Source organism: Eurypyga helias, unplaced genomic scaffold, assembly GCF_000690775.1.
Source record: "Eurypyga helias isolate BGI_N326 unplaced genomic scaffold, ASM69077v1 scaffold1536, whole genome shotgun sequence".
In the NCBI taxonomy this organism is placed as follows: domain Eukaryota; kingdom Metazoa; phylum Chordata; class Aves; order Eurypygiformes; family Eurypygidae; genus Eurypyga; species Eurypyga helias.
In genome coordinates this window covers 27,951-45,116 of record NW_010255791.1, presented here as the reverse complement: position 1 = coordinate 45,116, position 17,166 = coordinate 27,951, and the positions used below count along the sequence as shown (strand labels likewise).

The 17,166-nt window shown below is 37.0% G+C and overlaps 1 protein-coding gene across 1 annotated transcript in view; it reads left to right on the top strand.

Moving 5' to 3' along the window:
- The window catches only part of LOC104510973 (usherin-like), a 74,889-nt gene that overhangs the window by 30,964 nt on the left and 26,759 nt on the right, over nucleotides 1–17,166 (top strand). Inside the window, exons 3-8 of the mRNA XM_010153401.1 lie at nucleotides 2,744–2,879; nucleotides 4,057–4,120; nucleotides 6,372–6,666; nucleotides 7,950–8,134; nucleotides 11,287–11,508; nucleotides 13,529–13,622. Of these exons, the coding sequence (XP_010151703.1) occupies nucleotides 2,744–2,879; nucleotides 4,057–4,120; nucleotides 6,372–6,666; nucleotides 7,950–8,134; nucleotides 11,287–11,508; nucleotides 13,529–13,622 (996 nt within the window). The remainder of the gene's footprint in view (nucleotides 1–2,743; nucleotides 2,880–4,056; nucleotides 4,121–6,371; nucleotides 6,667–7,949; nucleotides 8,135–11,286; nucleotides 11,509–13,528; nucleotides 13,623–17,166) is intronic.

Sequence of the window (17,166 nt, the reverse complement as noted above, 5' to 3'; positions counted from 1 at the left end):
GGGAGGGGGAGGGGCTGAAGGTGGGCATTCTGCTTACCACTGGGGGAGGCAGAATCGGGTCCTAGAGATGCTGCAGCTGAGATGGTAAGTTTGCAAGGAGCTGGTGGGGGTGAGCGAGCCCATTTCTGAATTCCACTTACAGATGTTTTACAGTGAAAACAGGAAAGCGGAAACATGCTTCATATCTGACTGAAAATAAAGGTACTCTTAAACTTGTAAAAGACAACATTTTTATTTGAATGATATGACAGAGCTGCCACAGGAGTGTTACCTGCTATAAAGAAAGCTTAAGAATTATTACCTTTATTAGACCAGTGACACTGAGCTTTAGCCATACATTTCTAACTTCTGTCCCTCTACAGAGACAATTTTCTTTTCTTAAATAAACTGTCATGCTAGTGTTAATATATTGTTGGCTCCCTCATACTCTGAGAATACTGCTGATATAAAACATGTATATGTTAGATTGGTAATAGTATCTTTAGTGTAGCTGACTAGAACAAATGTGTTTCCCTCATGGCTGTGCTAATGTGATAAAGGAAAATTGGCTGTTCATCAGCTTTTGGCTGGGTAAAGACAGTAGAGATGGAACCACATTCTTTTTTATGCATTAATACCACTGAGAACTTTTCACTAGTTATATTTCATGTGCAGGCATGTTGTGCAAAGATGTTGTAAAACATGAGATAATGCTACAAATAACAGAGTAGAAAAGCCTGTATCTTTTATGATGATAACAGTCAAACACCAAATGACAGTAACAGGCTGTAAAAAATGTGATGCAGAAAAAAAATGCAATGTAACCACCATATACACATATACTTAGGCTCTTGCAAATAGGGCATCAGATGTTTAGAGGGCTTTGAATTAAAATTAAATAAAAAACTGTTGTATTTAGGTCATTGATGTGTCAACACAAAAGACAATTTAAAATGGAGAGATGTATTTTGAGTGGTGAAACTCATATGCAATAACTTTTTGAACAAATCTCAAGGCTTAGTAATTATGATAATAGCCTTCAAATTTCCATCGGTGGAAGGGCAATAAATATTCCTGTCTAAATTTGGGAAATATTGACTGAATCTGGAAATGGCAATAAAGCTCGGCTTGCATGTGCATTGTTTGAAAGTGCAACTTAAGGAGAAAAATTCATCTGTACAATCTCATGTGAAGGCTAAATAAATAAAAAAAAATCCATACAAAAAAACTCCATCTCATTTCATATTTTCTTTCTTAAAATACTGATAGACTCGTGTTGCCTGAGGCTCTGATGCTCATCATCTGAGCTCTGATTTATAGATAATTGTGTCCGTTTATCTTGGTCTGAAATGTAAAAGACTTTATTGGTGGAATAACATTGTGGTGTTAAAACTGATATTTTTTCAGGTTCTGGCTTTTCTCCTTGCAAATGATTCTGACTTGTAAACCTTCTGTTTGTCCTCACACATATATTGTTCTTATGGAAGCAATTATTCCAGGTTTATTCTGTTTAGATTAGCATAGGTATAAAGACAAGCTAAAGCACTCTAGTTTTATTTGGCCTCTGTAGACACCATTCACCAGGCATACATATCTGCAAAATGGAAATAACGGTCTGTAAATTGGCAACAAGAAAATGGTGTTTTAAAATCTGAAAGGTACCGAGCTCTCATGTGAAATAGGCCTTGTGCTAGCCAAATGGTGCTAAAAATCAAGTAATTTCAATTTTGCAAATAAATCACTTTCTGAAATGAACGAGATTAAGTTTATTCAGTAAACAATTCAAGAAAGTCCAAAAGTTTTGAGTAAGCTGACCCTAGGTTTTATAATTAATTTAATTAATGGGAAGCTGACTATAGCCACGATGCTTCCAGTTTTCATTTAATATGTGCTTATATTTTTTAAATGGGTATTGAATTTTATAAGATGTCAAGCTGAAAGAAACTCACATATTATTAAACTTTTTCTAATTCTATGTAACCTAAACATGAGAATTTTTAATGCAAAAAAAGTACTTTGTAAAAGCTCAGCATCTTGTGACTTTGTGGAGCTGGGAGAATGCCATAAAGTATTTCTATGAATGTTAGCTCAAATTTAAAATGAATTGGCAGGGAAGGGAACACTTGCAGAAAACAGTACCCTGGGGTGCTGGCTGGGGGCATATTCCTTGCCAAGGGTTCCCTTGATGAAGGGAAATTACCCACTGGGTGTAAAGCAGATGCAGCCAGTTTCTATACCATTCCTTTCAGCCCTTGTGGAAAGAAACATGCTGGGGTTAGGGAGGCATTTTGGAGGGGTGTTAGAGGCCTGGCTGCAGCGTGCTGCGTTTGGTTACCCCGAGTATGGTAGATAGCCCCTTGAGGCCTGTATGAGCTGACGTGTATGAGAAGAGCTCTGACAGCTGTAACATGTGCCCATGGCCCGAAGTGGTGATATAGCTGTAACCAGCCTCATACCTTGTGAAATAGACCCTTCTCCTTTCCCTCTCTTCCCCCTCCCCACCAGATCACTGTACTGTAGATTCTTCTTTGAATCAACCGCTGTAGAAATGTTATACTCTGTGCACCTGAGTGATGATCTTATTAACAGGATTGCTAATGGATGGACAGAAAAGAGGTAACTACTTTCAGTAGGCACTGAAAATAAAGACACATAGCAAGTAGGTCAAAGTAGTGTTAATGGTTAATTGGTGACAGAGGAAACATAGAGAAATTGGTGATTGCATAATGAAGCGTGTATGTGCCTGTTTACATTGATTCGATAGGTGCATCACAGCAGAATTAGTTTCTTCTTGAATGGCTGGGAAGATGACAACACACCTTTTGATTCAAGGATTCTTGTGGGAACAATTGCAGATACTGATGCTGATGCTACACTGCAAATTGGACAAAGTGTTACAGGTAAATCTTGTAGTGTTTTAGTGGAAGGCAGTGGAATATAGAAAATAAGATATTCATGGTGTGGTTAAAAAACATGGGTGAATCACATGAAGTTATCTATGTGCTGAGAAGTAATATCTTCTTGCAGGAGAAAATTCCTGTTTTACAAATAGCTTTCTCAAAAGTTTGGCTGAAAGATGTTTGGTAGGTGATCCTGTAGGATTGCAATTTATTCTATGTGTTGCTGCATATAGCTATGTTCTCCCGCATTCTCCAAAATATACGGATGTAAAGTGACACACCCCATTAATTTACTGATCATAGTTTTTCTGAGCAAATATATGAAACTATTTCAGAATGGGTTTGTGCATGGCCACTGTACTACACTCCTCTCCAGAGTCAGGAATAGAGCTGAAGATTTCTGGCTGTTCATGTTTTTCCGTTCTATCAATACTCGCATAAACCACTAGCAGGATGAGAACACCTCAGCCTCTAGTAATGCCTGATAGTGTTACTCTTCATCTGCATCTAGAATTTTATATGTACTACAGCATGACATGATCATTGCAGAACAGCTGGGGGATGTTTTGTTGCTCTCCACAAATTCTGGGCTTTGCAGCTGTAAGAACACTGACTATTGCTCTTCAAGAACATGCAGAATTTCAAGCTAACTTCTAAATATAACTGTATGTCACTTAAACTATTTTATTGTGCTCTTGGGCAAGACAGTCATTCTGTGCCCCATTTCTTAAAGTTTGTACTTGGAACTGTGTTTTGTTGTGATTTTGATTCTGAATACCATATAACTAAAAATGTATAAAAGAAAGGAATATTTTAAAATGCTTTTTATCTTTATTGTATAAATTGATAGGTACAGTTGTACCTACTGTATCTCTTCTCTAATTAGAGGTGGCACATGGACTGGCTCATTACTTCTGTCTAATGAGGCGATCCTTGTGCCACCTCTCTAATCAGAAAAGAGATAGGTACAAAATGTTCTTATAAAGTTATTATAAATCATTCTTTTTTATCAAAAAAATTAAGTCACTGCCCTCTATAGTTTTGTCCAGATCCAAGATGGTTTAATTCTGGAGGGGTAATTGTGCAAGAGAGATCTCTGCTGAATTACAGGTGCTCTCATGCAGTGTAAAGCTGCCTTCTGTGCAGTAGATTACTTATTTATAATATATTTTCTTAGGTTTAGAACAATTTGTGGGAAGAATGCAAGATTTCCGATTTTATCCAGTAGCACTTACAAACAGGTAAAGAACCTTTGTTTTTGTAAAAAAAAAAAAATATAGGAGTGTGGTGAGAAAAAAGACTAGACAACAACATGCTTATTTCCCCATGTATAGTGCTTTTCTGATGTCTCCTTTAAATTATTGCTTATGATGACGTGGTTTACTGAACCTCATTTCAAAGATGACTTTTAATCTAAAAGATCTTGAGTTAAAATAAATTCAGCAACTTAATGAGTTTTTCTTTTGAATAATATACCTTAAATATAGCTCTTACACATAGTAGTACACGTAATATATATGTAGTGAAACCCACACTCGGTAATAAATGTGTGGTTTTTTTGTTATTGTTGTGCCTATTACAACCTGACTTAGTAAGTGCTCTTGTAGGGAGTAGATCCAGTTGTTAGATTTCAGTGCTTATAAACCCTCTAGGTGTTATCAACTCATCATAATTTTGACGTAATTGTGTGTGCTGATAAGCTCAGTCCTGCTGGATGAGACTTGCCAAGCTTTCTCAGAGCTCCACGTAAACTGTGGGGTGAGGAAGGGGGATATAGTGGACCAGTCCAGTTTAGAGCACTTTACTGTTAGTGATCCAAGTGAAGAAGACGGGCACTCCAACTGGTCATCATGCTGGCTTTGTGGCTACGAGCTTGGCTCCCATGCTTAGCCGTTCCTTTCCTCTGGTTTCAGTCTCCACATGATATCAGATGTCCATGTCGGGCATTCTTGATGTTCTCCCAACCCATGCACACACCACTACCCCGAGGGGCTATTGTCCTAACTGTTTATTGCTTTCTATATTAGATTGTCATCATAAGCTGCCAATGGCTTTGCTAGCTCAGCCCACATATCCCTGGGCAATTGCTTTGGCCTCCTCCATCCCCGAGGCCAAATTAGGTTGCCACCACAATTTCTGTTGCCCTGCAGCCTCCATTCCCAGTGCATTACAAAGAAATGTTCCCTTTGTTATCTAGCTCATGCTGGATTAATCTAGCCAATTCAAGCTGGCCAGCAGTAGTCAGGTCCTATTTGTCTGCGTGGTGCTTTTGGGTATGCTACACACAGTGACTGCAGACCTTAAGGCTACTTAATGATAGTCTTTCAACAAGATGTAGAGCAGTTTCCCAGGAGCTCAGCTGTCTGCAGGATATTAGGATGAATTGAGCTCCTGTGAATTTAAAGTATTAATATGAATCTGAATTCCAAGTTATGTGAAAATCACGTTGGTTGTATTCTTTCAGAGCAATGCTTGTCAAATCCTTTGAACTACAGTTTAAGTCATTGACATGAATGAATTTTAAAAATTGAAACACAAGGTATTTTACAAAGTGTTCCAACCTAATGATGTCTTTGTAGATGTAATTTATAACCACAAATAACTTGGTCCAAAATGTTTATCTGGGATAAACTGCAAAGGAAAGTTTTGCCTGCATATCAATTAATTTAAGTCTATGGCTAACTAAAAGGTCCTGTAACTTTGCATTCTGTGGAATTTGTAGTGTGTGCTAGCAAGTATTTATTTGCTTAATAAGCATACAAAAGTCATGTTTTTACTGATAAATTAGGAAAATGGGAAAAGTAAGAGTGATTTTTTTAATTTAAAAATCCAGCATTTTCTAGGCTCATAAAATCCTTCTTTTACAGCAAAGATGAGCAGATAAAGTTTAGATAACCTGCCCGTGTCATTCATATATCTGCTTGCCTGCCTACCTACCTACCTATCAATGTATCTATTTCAGTTGCTGATGTCAGAGGGAACTAGTGACTCAGTGACGTTGACATGGGCTGTAAGAAGCACCTAGAGTGATCACAGGCTGGGGCAGCTAAAAAAGCAAGCATTTGTATTGAAGTTGGTTTAAAAATGAAAATATTTCTATCCAGGTTTTTTAAGGTGCAACGTGATATTTCTAAAGCTGGGTGTTTTTTTGAGGATTTGAATGCAAACATTCAACCCATATCTGGTTACAGGCAGTATGCCAATGCTATGGCATGCTTAAGAACGGTGTCCAGATCAGTGTTTGGAGTCAGACATGATGCTGTAATAAAAAAATTTTTCTCCTTGACTCTAGGACTATATTGATGATGTAGGGAACCTAGGTTGCCTGATTCCTAGCTGATTGCCCCATTTATGTGAGATGAAACCAGACCTTTAGGGCTTCTACTATAATAATCTAAGCTGAATTTTGTTTAATCTATGAGCCTAGAGGCACAAAGTGACATTTGTTCTTTTTTATCATGTATGTAATTACTTTTTTATATGCTGTGACAGAGACATTTTGGAAGTATTCTCTGGAAAATTTCCTCATCTGCATACCCAATCCGAGTGCCGCTGTCCTGGAAGTCATCCTCGGGTACACCCATTGATACAGAGGTACTGCATCCCTAATGGTGCGGAGGATACCACTAACGACAGAGTGCTGAGGTTGGATGCAGAAGCCCATCCTCTGTATTACATCAATGATGATGACATTGGGACCACCTGGATTTCATCTGTGTTTGCTAATACTGCAGGTCTGGATCATGGTGTTTCTATCACAATAGATTTACAAAATGGACAGTATCAGGTAATGAGAAGATTACATTTGCTATTTATTAAATTAAAACTAGGAAAAGTTTTTTGTAGACGTTTCATTACAATTTTGAAGAAATTCAAACCTTAGGCTTTAAAACATTATCTTTAAGACACCAGGAAGAAAACTTCCTTTATCAGCATGAAACAATGTGAAAGGCAACAGAATACATTATGGTTCTTGCCGTTCTCTTTTAATGTGCTTTGTTTGTTGTAACAAGCAGTAATCTAGAATAGATATACCAGAGTGGATATCCTGTGCAAAGACACCAATATTTAGAAATTGGTTGCTGTCTTTTAACTCCACTCCTGTAGAGTTCAACTTCAATTTTATCTTCTATTTCTATTAAACTTGAGGTGCTTGCTTTATACCTTCTGGTAGAATGCTGACTGCAGTCAAATAGAATTTAACATGTCTGTGGCACACTGCCATATCAGGGGGGATTTCTGTTTTGTAGATATTCCGGAGATGGTAGTTTAGCCTCCTGAGGAATATGAAAGGAGAAAACAATAAGCAGGCACAGTTTCTGAAGAGGTCAGGTTGTACCTAGCACTTTGTTATGCTGTTGAAGAGTGTCAGGATGTCTTGGAAGGAGGGACATATCAGCAGGAGAGTAGCATTCACAATGGGGGTTCTACCAAATTTTTGCTGGCTTTATTCTTTGTCAATAATGGAGAGAAAGGAAAGAATATGATGACAGGTTTTGGCTACGCAATTAAGAATTAGTCCTTCAGTAAAAAGAGAGTTTAAATGTCTGTAAAGTTCTAAGATTTGGCTTTTTTGACACATACACATTTCTGCATAAGCAGTATGCTGAAGGAAGTGCTCTTTAATACAACACAGGGTATTTGATGAGATTCCAAGCCAAAAATAGGGAGGCTCCTTAATAAATAAATAAATTACCTGTTATCAGAAAAACAACTCATGAAATATTTGGTAACACAAAGCTATGCCCTTCATTTTTGCCAAATAATATTACTGTAACAAATGATGGACTTGACTTTGTAATGTCTTTTCAAATGGTCTTCAAGAAAAAGTGGAGCTCTGGTGCAATAGTTCAGTTATTGTGTAATAATGTCTGTGAGATCAGTGAGCGTGTTTAACAAAAAAGGTTGTCTTTGTTTTAATTGGGAACATGTGGACTAAAATGTTGGGGTTTTTTTTCTGTCTGTGAGTGGTAAAGCAGCCTATATTGTCACATTGAAAAAAAAAGTTTCTATTCTCATTGTTTTACAACTTAGCCATTAATATTCGTTCATATATTTATCTTCTTCTAGGTATTCTATATTATACTGCAATTCTTTAGCCCACACCCCGAAGCAATAATAATTGAAAGGAAAAAAAGAGATGATCTAAACTGGGAAGACTGGCAGTATTTTGCTAAAGATTGCAGTATTTTTGGAATGGATAACAATGGATCTCTGGAAAAACCAGACTCTGTCAACTGTCTCCAGCTTCCAAGGTACGAGTAGGTATTATCTGCATAATACAGTTGCTTTTAACATGTAACATCGTGACACAATTCATTTCTATGTCCTAATGAGATAGAACCTTTAATTTGGTATACTCATTTATTATGGTCTGTTGAGTATATGAAAGATCCCAAATCTGACCTTTTGATTGAAGATTGCAAAAAGATCATCTGTCATTTTTATCAGATTTCAGACATTGAGGAATGTGACACAATTGATTCTTCTGTTATTTTTGAGCTAGACTTTTAAAATTTTATATGCTTGTGTTTTGGGAGGCTACTGTCAGTAGTATTACAGAACATTGAGTTGAAGATTGGAGGAAGGTACATATAGTTTAAAACAGTCAAGTGAATTTGAAAGTATTCCTTCTGATCTCTGAGAAGGCAGCGTGTTCTGAAGCTTACAAGAGAGACCAAACTTAAGTACAAAAGCCAATCATTCAGCTTTACTACTAATCATACAAAACATGTAAGAAGTGGGTTGAAAATCGTATCTTGAGGCTTTCTAATCTTTCTAAGCAAAAACCAAAATAAAATGGGTGGGTAAAGGAGTGTCATTACCTTTTAGAAGCATGTTGTAAGCCTTTTTACTAGACAGCTGTCATGCAAATTTAAAAGCATATAGACCATATAGATGTTACAAACATACCATATAAAATATATACCACTTATATGCATCATTGATCATACAGTATGTATAATACATTATATACACATAACATATAACATATAATGTATATAAATACATTAGGTGTATATTATAATTTTAGACAGACATGTGTATGTACATATATATTTGTATGTAGGTCACTACACATGTTCAAATTCACCATCTCTTGCCTGATTTAAGATGCCAGTCAGTATTAGGCTTGTTTAGTACTTGGCTGGAAATCAGTCAGAAAATACAGTACCAGGTGCTGTAGGCATTTTGCTTTTTTTGTTGTTTCACTTATGCTACCATCCTAAGACTTTTCAAACGTCAGCATCTTTGTTCTCCAGGAGCTCAGTATTCTGAGGAGAGGAGCATAAGGTCACCGGAGTTACACCAGTTTTCAGCAAAAGGACTTTGAGCTTTAATGCTGATTCTTGGAGCAGAGGGTAGAGGAGAAGGGAAATCTCTTAAGTAAGCCAAACATTTTTGGATAAATAATCCAAATGGGGAGTAACACCCTTTTCAGCCCAGAAATATATATTTGTATATTTTCTAAAAAGAACTGAGTTAAGTATGAACTGTTTCCATAAATGTTTTGTAAGTAGCACTGTTTCTCCCCTTCGATTACGACGTAACTGAGGATAGGAAGTGATACGAGTGAATGATTTTGGGTACAGCTGATTGTACAGAAGGCTTTGTGTAAAAGATAAGAAATATACCCTGTAATGGTGAGTATTCTGTGTATTCAAAGAGAAGTTACTATTGGACCAAGGCTCCAAATTTGTGTCAGCAGTGTAGCAGAGGTCCCTGCTGAGATCTTTACAGGAGTGGAAGGTGATTTTATTGTAAAACAGAACTGGTTTCTCTCTCATACCCACATACTTGTAAGTGTCAAGATATAGCCAGATTGTCTGTGCAGGATCTGGACACCAGTGTGCTTGTATCCTGGTGGCCTAGCCATGACTTCTTGGGTTGACATGGAAGGCAAATGACCTTGGCTTTGAAATCCTCACCATGGTTTGACGCCTCTTGGTCTGGTGACCACATGCTAGTACTTGAATGGACTCTTTTGTCCTTTAGGAGATGAAAGTGATTAAGGTTTTTGTTTCTCTATCCTTTAGTGCCTTTATAAGTTTGGAGTTACTCACTGTCCTTTATTCCCCTATCAGAGGCTTGAGTCTTTGCTTAGTCTGAATATTGGCTGACATTTGTTTTAGGATCTCCTTTGCATCTTCTCAGGAAACTAGGAAAACATGTACATGCTCTAAGATCTTGACTTGTTTATGTGGGTGTCATCAACCTTACGGTCCTTCTGCTGGTCCTTCTGGTACTTCCATACAAAGACAGTGTCATTTGTGTGCCATTCTACCTTCTTAATGTTTCTGTTACAGCTCTATGTGTCATGGAAGAAAACCACTTCATTTAACTTTCTGTGGAGGGGAAGAGAGGACAGTATCTCCACTAGAAACATACAGATATATTCCACTGAGATTTCTGTGAAGCACTGACCCTGGATAGGGGCACAGTAAATTCAAAAGTTCTTCATGAATACAGAGCAGTATGACTCAGCAGACCTAGTCTAGCAATGAATCTCATCTTGCAAAAGATTAAATATTTTGAAGTGACAAGGATTACATTGTTGAATGTTTTCTGTCAGGTCCCAAGTGATACCATTGGATACCTATTTTTAATGAGCACATGTGGGTGTGCAAGTTGCAGAGGCAAGTTCTACTCATAGCTAAACTCTGCCTAGTAAATGCACCAACATGAGATATGATTCATCCCAAATTGTGCCAATGTACAGTTTATATATACTTGTTCACTCAGCCTTTGCTTGAATTCTCAGGACCGTCATTCTCCTTCTTGGGCTTAAATATACAGTTTTACTCTCAATCCTGCTGCATTCCATTAAATTCTCTTGCACTTCACTCACTGTAAGGTGGTGTGTATTTCTAACTCTGCTTGCTCATCTAATGAGATGATACAGTCCAGGGACAGATCAAAATATAATCGTTTCTGTATGGTTTTTATGTGTGTTTAGCAGGTATATAATAAATAATACGGGCATGTTAATTATTATGTTAGTTATCTGAATGTTTTCCTTATGTAGTTCAAGCATAGTTCATGTTTCTCAAAGGCATTGTGTTAATCTTTTTGAGAACTTAGTGCAGTTGACACTGTATCAGTCACACTTTATTTATACGTGGAAGTTGCCCTTTAGAGGCTTTACTTTTAATTGGAAATATAGAGTCTGGAGAAGAGCAGGGCAGTTTGGGGAAGAATAGACATATAGAGGATGTTTCTTTTCCCCTGCCTGAATTCTGGTGACTGGGAATCCACTGACATAAGAATTTTCTGCAGAAACCACAAAACCCCCTCTTTGTTTAGTTAAGTGGAGACCCTCTGAGAAAAAGGATATTAGGAGATGGAATCTGTAAAATGTGTGACATTTTGATTTTTTTCCCCCAACCCCCCCTTTCTATTTAAACAGCTTTACACCGTATTCCCGCGGTAACCTAACTTTCAGTGTTCTTACTCCGGAACCAAATCACCGACCTGGTTACAATGACTTTTACAATAGTCCATCTCTCCAAGAATTTGTAAAAGCTGCACAAGTGAGGATTCATCTCCGTGGCCAGTATCATACTAATGAGTCTTTGGTAAATTTTAGGCATAGATACTATGGAGTTAATGAAGTTACAGTCAGCGGAAGGTAGGTGTTATGGAACTCTTCCCCCACCCATCGCTGCCTTTGACTATTACAGCTGTGCAAAGTATATAATGACCTGCCTAAAATTTAATGAAGTTGTTCTGCTTTTACATTTATGAATGAGAAGGGAATTTGGTCTGAAGCAGTGCATCAAGTTTGAAATGATTGGTGTGCTGTTTTTTTAAAACATTTGCTCACATGTTATTTTACAAGTAATTATACTTATTACACAAATCTGTCAAAAGCAGCCCTTTCCTTGGAATTACCAATGCCTCTAAGCAAAGGCTTATGATTGAAACCACGGCCAGTACTTTACTTCAGTAGCTCTTCCAAGTTTCATTATAGATTCCCAGACATTGCAATTTTAACAGATTTAATGCAGAGCTCATTCTCTGTTTCAGCTGTACTTTTCCTTTTAAAACTGGGAAGCTGTCAGTAAAAGTGTTACATTATATGTGACTGACAACTTTATTGTGCATAAGTGTGTGGACTTGTGAAAGGGCTAATTATATCCTGTAAATAACATGCAAATTTGGCAATGAAATAGTTTGAGAAGCATATGGTGCAGATTTTTGTTAATAAATATTATTCCTGAAATTATTTTAGTAGTTCTCATTTTGAGAGCAAATACTACATTAGAGATCACATTTACCTTAAAATTTTCTACACTACTAATATGTTTTGATTAATGATTTAGATATGTTCTGATAATACTTTAACTAAAACAGCTACAATCTTGGTGACTGTATAACAACAAAATAATTTCAGCTGTAGTTTGCAAAGCTATTCCATGCCTCCAGAAGAGCAGCCCTTCAGGCAGACTGGGATGGTTATTGCCTATTAATACTCTATAAAGTTTTTATTTCAGTAAGAAATGGATGTTTTAACTGAGATCAAAATGGGTTAAACTAGAAGATTATGCTTGATACAGTTAAGATATCCAGCAGCTGAGAAAGCCAACCCTATGCTGGGCTGTATCCAGAGAAGTGTGGCCAGCAGATCGAGGGAGGGGATTCTGCCCCTCTACTCTGCTCTCGTGAAACCCCACCTGGAGTACTGCGTCCAGCTGTGGAGCCCCCAACATCAGAAGGATACAGACCAGTTGGGGCGAGTCCAGAGGAGGCCACGCAGATGCTCAGAGGGCTGGAGCACCTCTGCTATGGGGACATAGTATGGGGACAGGCTATATGGGGACATATACAATATGGGGACTGTCCCCATAGTATGGGGACAGGCTGAGAGAGTTGGGCTTGTTCAGCCTGGAGAAGGGAAGGCTCTGAGGAGACCTTATAGCACCTTCCAGTACCTGAAGAGGGGCTACAAGAAAGCTGGGATGGAGGGGGACATGGGACAGGGACTTTTTACACAGGCCTGTAGTGACAGGACAAGGGGTTATGGGTTTAAATTGAAAGCAAGAAGATTTAAATTGGATATCAGGAAGAAATTCTTCCCAGAGCGGGTGGTGAGGCACTGGAACAGGTTGCCCAGAGTAGCTGTGGATGCCCCATCTCTGGAAGTGTTCAAGGCCAGGCTGGATGAGGCTTTGCGCAACCTGGTCTAGTGGAAGGTGTCCCTGCCCATGGCAGGGGGGTTGGAACTAGATGGGCTTCAAGGTCCCTTCCAACCCAAACCAGTCTATGATTCTATGAAGATTTCTTGAAAAACTGTAGCCACACTATAAGGCTTAATATTAATGAATAATTGCCATTTATTTAATATAGTTTTACATATTAATGTTATATACTGAAAGATAGTTTTCATTGTAATTATACAAGGTAACAGTAGCTCTATTACATTCTGGTTTTTATTTTCTTGGAAAGCAATTGTTGATACTTAAACATATGTTGAGTGAAGTAGTCTTTTGCAGGTCACTGCACTTAAGAACTTTGTCTTTCTTGGTATTTGCTGTTGATAGAACCAGAATATGTAATACAAAAAATTGTCTTCATGACCGTGTTATGTATTGTTGGATAGATGTGTTTCCATGTGTTAACTTTTTCTTCACTACCTATTGTTCTTTCAGGTGTAATTGTCATGGCCATGCTGATAATTGTGACACAACTATGGAACTTTACAGGTGCCTGTGCATCAAGGAAAGCTATACAGAAGGAAATAATGTTAGTCTCTCCTTTTTTAACCTATGAACAGCCTCAAAAGTGGGATTTTAGTCCTGGTAAAGAGTGTGTATATGTATATGTGAGTTAGTGTTGCTAGCTTTTATAGGGAAACTTTCCATAGCCAGGTTTGAATTAAATAAGAAAACAAAAAACTGCACCCCCCACCAAAAGCCATTCCACCACAGACTATTAGGAGTGCTCTGTTCAGGCATTTCTTTTGTTGTGAGAGGATTACGTCACTTTCAAACACTAGATGCAAACCTGAATATAGGCTGTCAGCATCTAATCAAGATTATGTCTCTACCTGCTGTAGCGACTAGCGAATGATCTGAAGAGTGAAAAGATCATGAAGACCCACTGTTCACAGATGTGTTTCAGGGCGGTTTGGGTTCTGTTTTTTGCTCTACAGTAGCTTTAGTCTGGTCCTATGGACTACACACCCACTCAGTAGGTGCAGTGCAGTAGGCACAGTCCTGGAATTCAGCTTCCAATTTTGTTTCGTTTGAAAGAGAACAGTTCAGCTGGCCCAAGACAACTCCATGGTGCAAACCAAAGCACAGTAAATGCAAAAAATTTGGGGTTTTGCTTCAAAACCAGATGCCTAATCCAAGGTAAACCAGTAACTTAGATTTACCTTCTGATGCTTGGAACATCTGTAGATACTTGGAACATCTGTAGATTGCAGACTTCAGCTAAGAATGAGATCTTTTAATGCAGGTGTTTTACAAAACATCTAAGATGGGAAAAGTTAAAACATTTTGGACTTGATTTTAAATCTCTTGCATAGTTCAGCATGGTTAAGAAAATACTGAGACATGCCCATACATGTTTATTTGGAAGTTATTTTCTTGCTGGGGGCTTATTCATTGTTTTGATCTAAACCAATGATTTGGGTACTGGCTTTTTAAAACATTGAAAATTGAGCTTAATTATTTATTTGAGGGCAGCCTGTATATGTCAATTTCCCATACTTTTACAGTCATATATGACATTTGGTTATCTTAATAATAATAGTAACAACATGATTGTTCTAATAAAAGAACAAACTTAATAGTACTTCTTACTGCTCTTTATTTCCACATAGGTGGTATTAAGGTTAAATTTCTATGAATTAATTAAAAGGACATATTAAAAAGTCTCAGTATGATGCTGCAAATACATTCTTATAATTTATTTGCTCTGTTCTTAATAAAAACATTTCTCAATAAAGAGGATTTTTTGTGAAGTGTATTGTGTAGATCAAACTTAACAAGTTGCAAAATTATTATTTTCCTACTAGTCTTATAAACTTGCCATAGGAGAACCAATATAGGATAGTTTAGTATGTCAAAGTCTTGTAGAGAAATAGGTAGAAGTGAGCTTAGAATAATGGTGCCAGTTTGCACTTCTTTCATGTAAACTTTGGTTTTCTTGTAAGCTTTTCACATACAATTTAGCAAAAGCCTGATGCTTGAATTTAGAAAACTTGCTCAAAGAAAAATTTCTGCCCCTAGATTAATTATTTATCTAAAAAAAAAAAAAAGGGAAAAAAAGAAAGGTAGTAGAAGTTAAGGTTAAGAAAGAATGTTACATCAAAAGAATGAATCCCACTGAATGTTAGATTTCCGTCATGAGTACCTGTTGTATTCCTTGCTGCATTTATGCCTTTTGGAAATATGCTTTCTAAAAGCTAAGAAGGGGTTACGTAATAGCAGCAGCAGTCACACAGGAGAGACTAATCTCACATCAAAAAACCTCAAGCAGTCTGTGCTTTCTAGAACAGAGCAAGAAGTGTTAACCTGAGAGCATTTCACATTGCCCTTACAATCATGTAAAAGATCTCTGTAATATGTCAAAGAAAATAAAAGTTTTCTAGTTTTTTAAGCAGAAGTGTAGGATCTGTAGACTAAATTGGATTTGAACAGAAATTTGAAGTATTTAGATGGGTCAAATTAGGAAAAAAAATTCAAACTGACAGTGTCCCTTTAATTAGAACACACACTGTGAAATGTTACTTTGTAGGGACTAATTATAAATATTTAATAAGGTCTGGAAGTTCACCAAGCACTCTTGCAAGACTTATGCTACCTTGTGAAAACAAACCAAATACATTTTAATGATGTATCTGCCTTATCAGATATTTTCTGTCAATGTTAATGGGTTGTTCTAGTGAGTGTCACATTTTTGATTTGGCATATATGCATTGTAGCTATAATTGAAATGCTTGAATTAACCGTGTTCATTCAGAGTACAATAAGGAGGTTGTTTAATTATTTTCCTCATTCTTTCATGATCATGTCAGTATCTATTAAATATGAAAAAAAATTAGAGGTAGTAATAAAATATAATTAATATTTGCAAATATATCACTAACTACTTTGTCAACAAGGATTTCCATGAAATTCAAATAGCTTAAAGTGTTTGATTTCTTTATAAGGCAAACACTTAAAATCAAAACCAAAGTCCATCCTGATTTTGCCTGTCATTTTGACTGTCCCTGCCCATGGCAGAGGGGTTGGAACTAGATTATCTTTAAGGTCCCTTCCAACCCAAACCGTTCTGTGATTCTATGACTGGCATTGACAAAACTCTGTCTTACAGACGTAGACCTATGTTTCTCAGACTCCCACCCCAATGAATTAAACTTTTAAAATAATTATTATTTTTGATTCAGTTAAGCATTTGGTGAAGGAACTTTTCCAAATACAAACATTTTTGCAGGGAGGTAGCAAATGTTTTTCAGAAGAAATTGCACCGTCAGCAGTCTTTTTTTTTAACTTCTGTCCTGTGCCAGCAGTAAGTCGTCACAACTGAGAGAGTATGAAAAGGTTTTTGATTTGGTGTGGGTGGTTTTTTTTTTTTTTTTTGGTATCTTGGACCAAAAATCAAATATCCTTTGACAAGCTCTTAACATATGGCAGAGTATGTCCTTGTCACATTTACACTTAATACAACTAAAAGTACCATCTTGAATTTATCTGGCATATACATCTGGATAGCTGTTGTGCAGCAAAGAAATACCAGAAAGTAAAAATTTGCATAATTCATTACAAATGGAAATCTTAGTTATTTGCATCACCATGTTATGAAATTTGACATGCCAAATGAACTTTTTTTTTTTTTTCTTGGAGTTCTGTTTTGATGAAGAAATGTTTTGCTATGTAATTTGAGTTGATGGGAAGAGGGAGTGCTTAAGAATGACTTGCAGATGTTGAGGGGACAGATTAAGAAACAAGAGGAAAAAAATCCTTGCAGAGCTTGTCTCTCATCTGATGAAAAAAATGTCCAGCATATTCATTTACATATTGTTCTGTAAATGCCTTCTGTCCTGCTTTGGGTAAGCCCCCTGCCTTTTACAAATGGAAACTGAGGCACCAAGAGTAAAGTCCAGATTTTGGTAACATTTATAAGAAAAGACTAATTTATAAGTACAAGTAATAGTATGTTTAAAAACTTTTCATGATGTCACATGAAAAAGTGGAAGCAGCCCATGAGAAAACAAGTCGATCAGACAAGCTCAGCCTTACCTCATGAATTCAGAGCCTCCTTTAAAATGGTCATACAG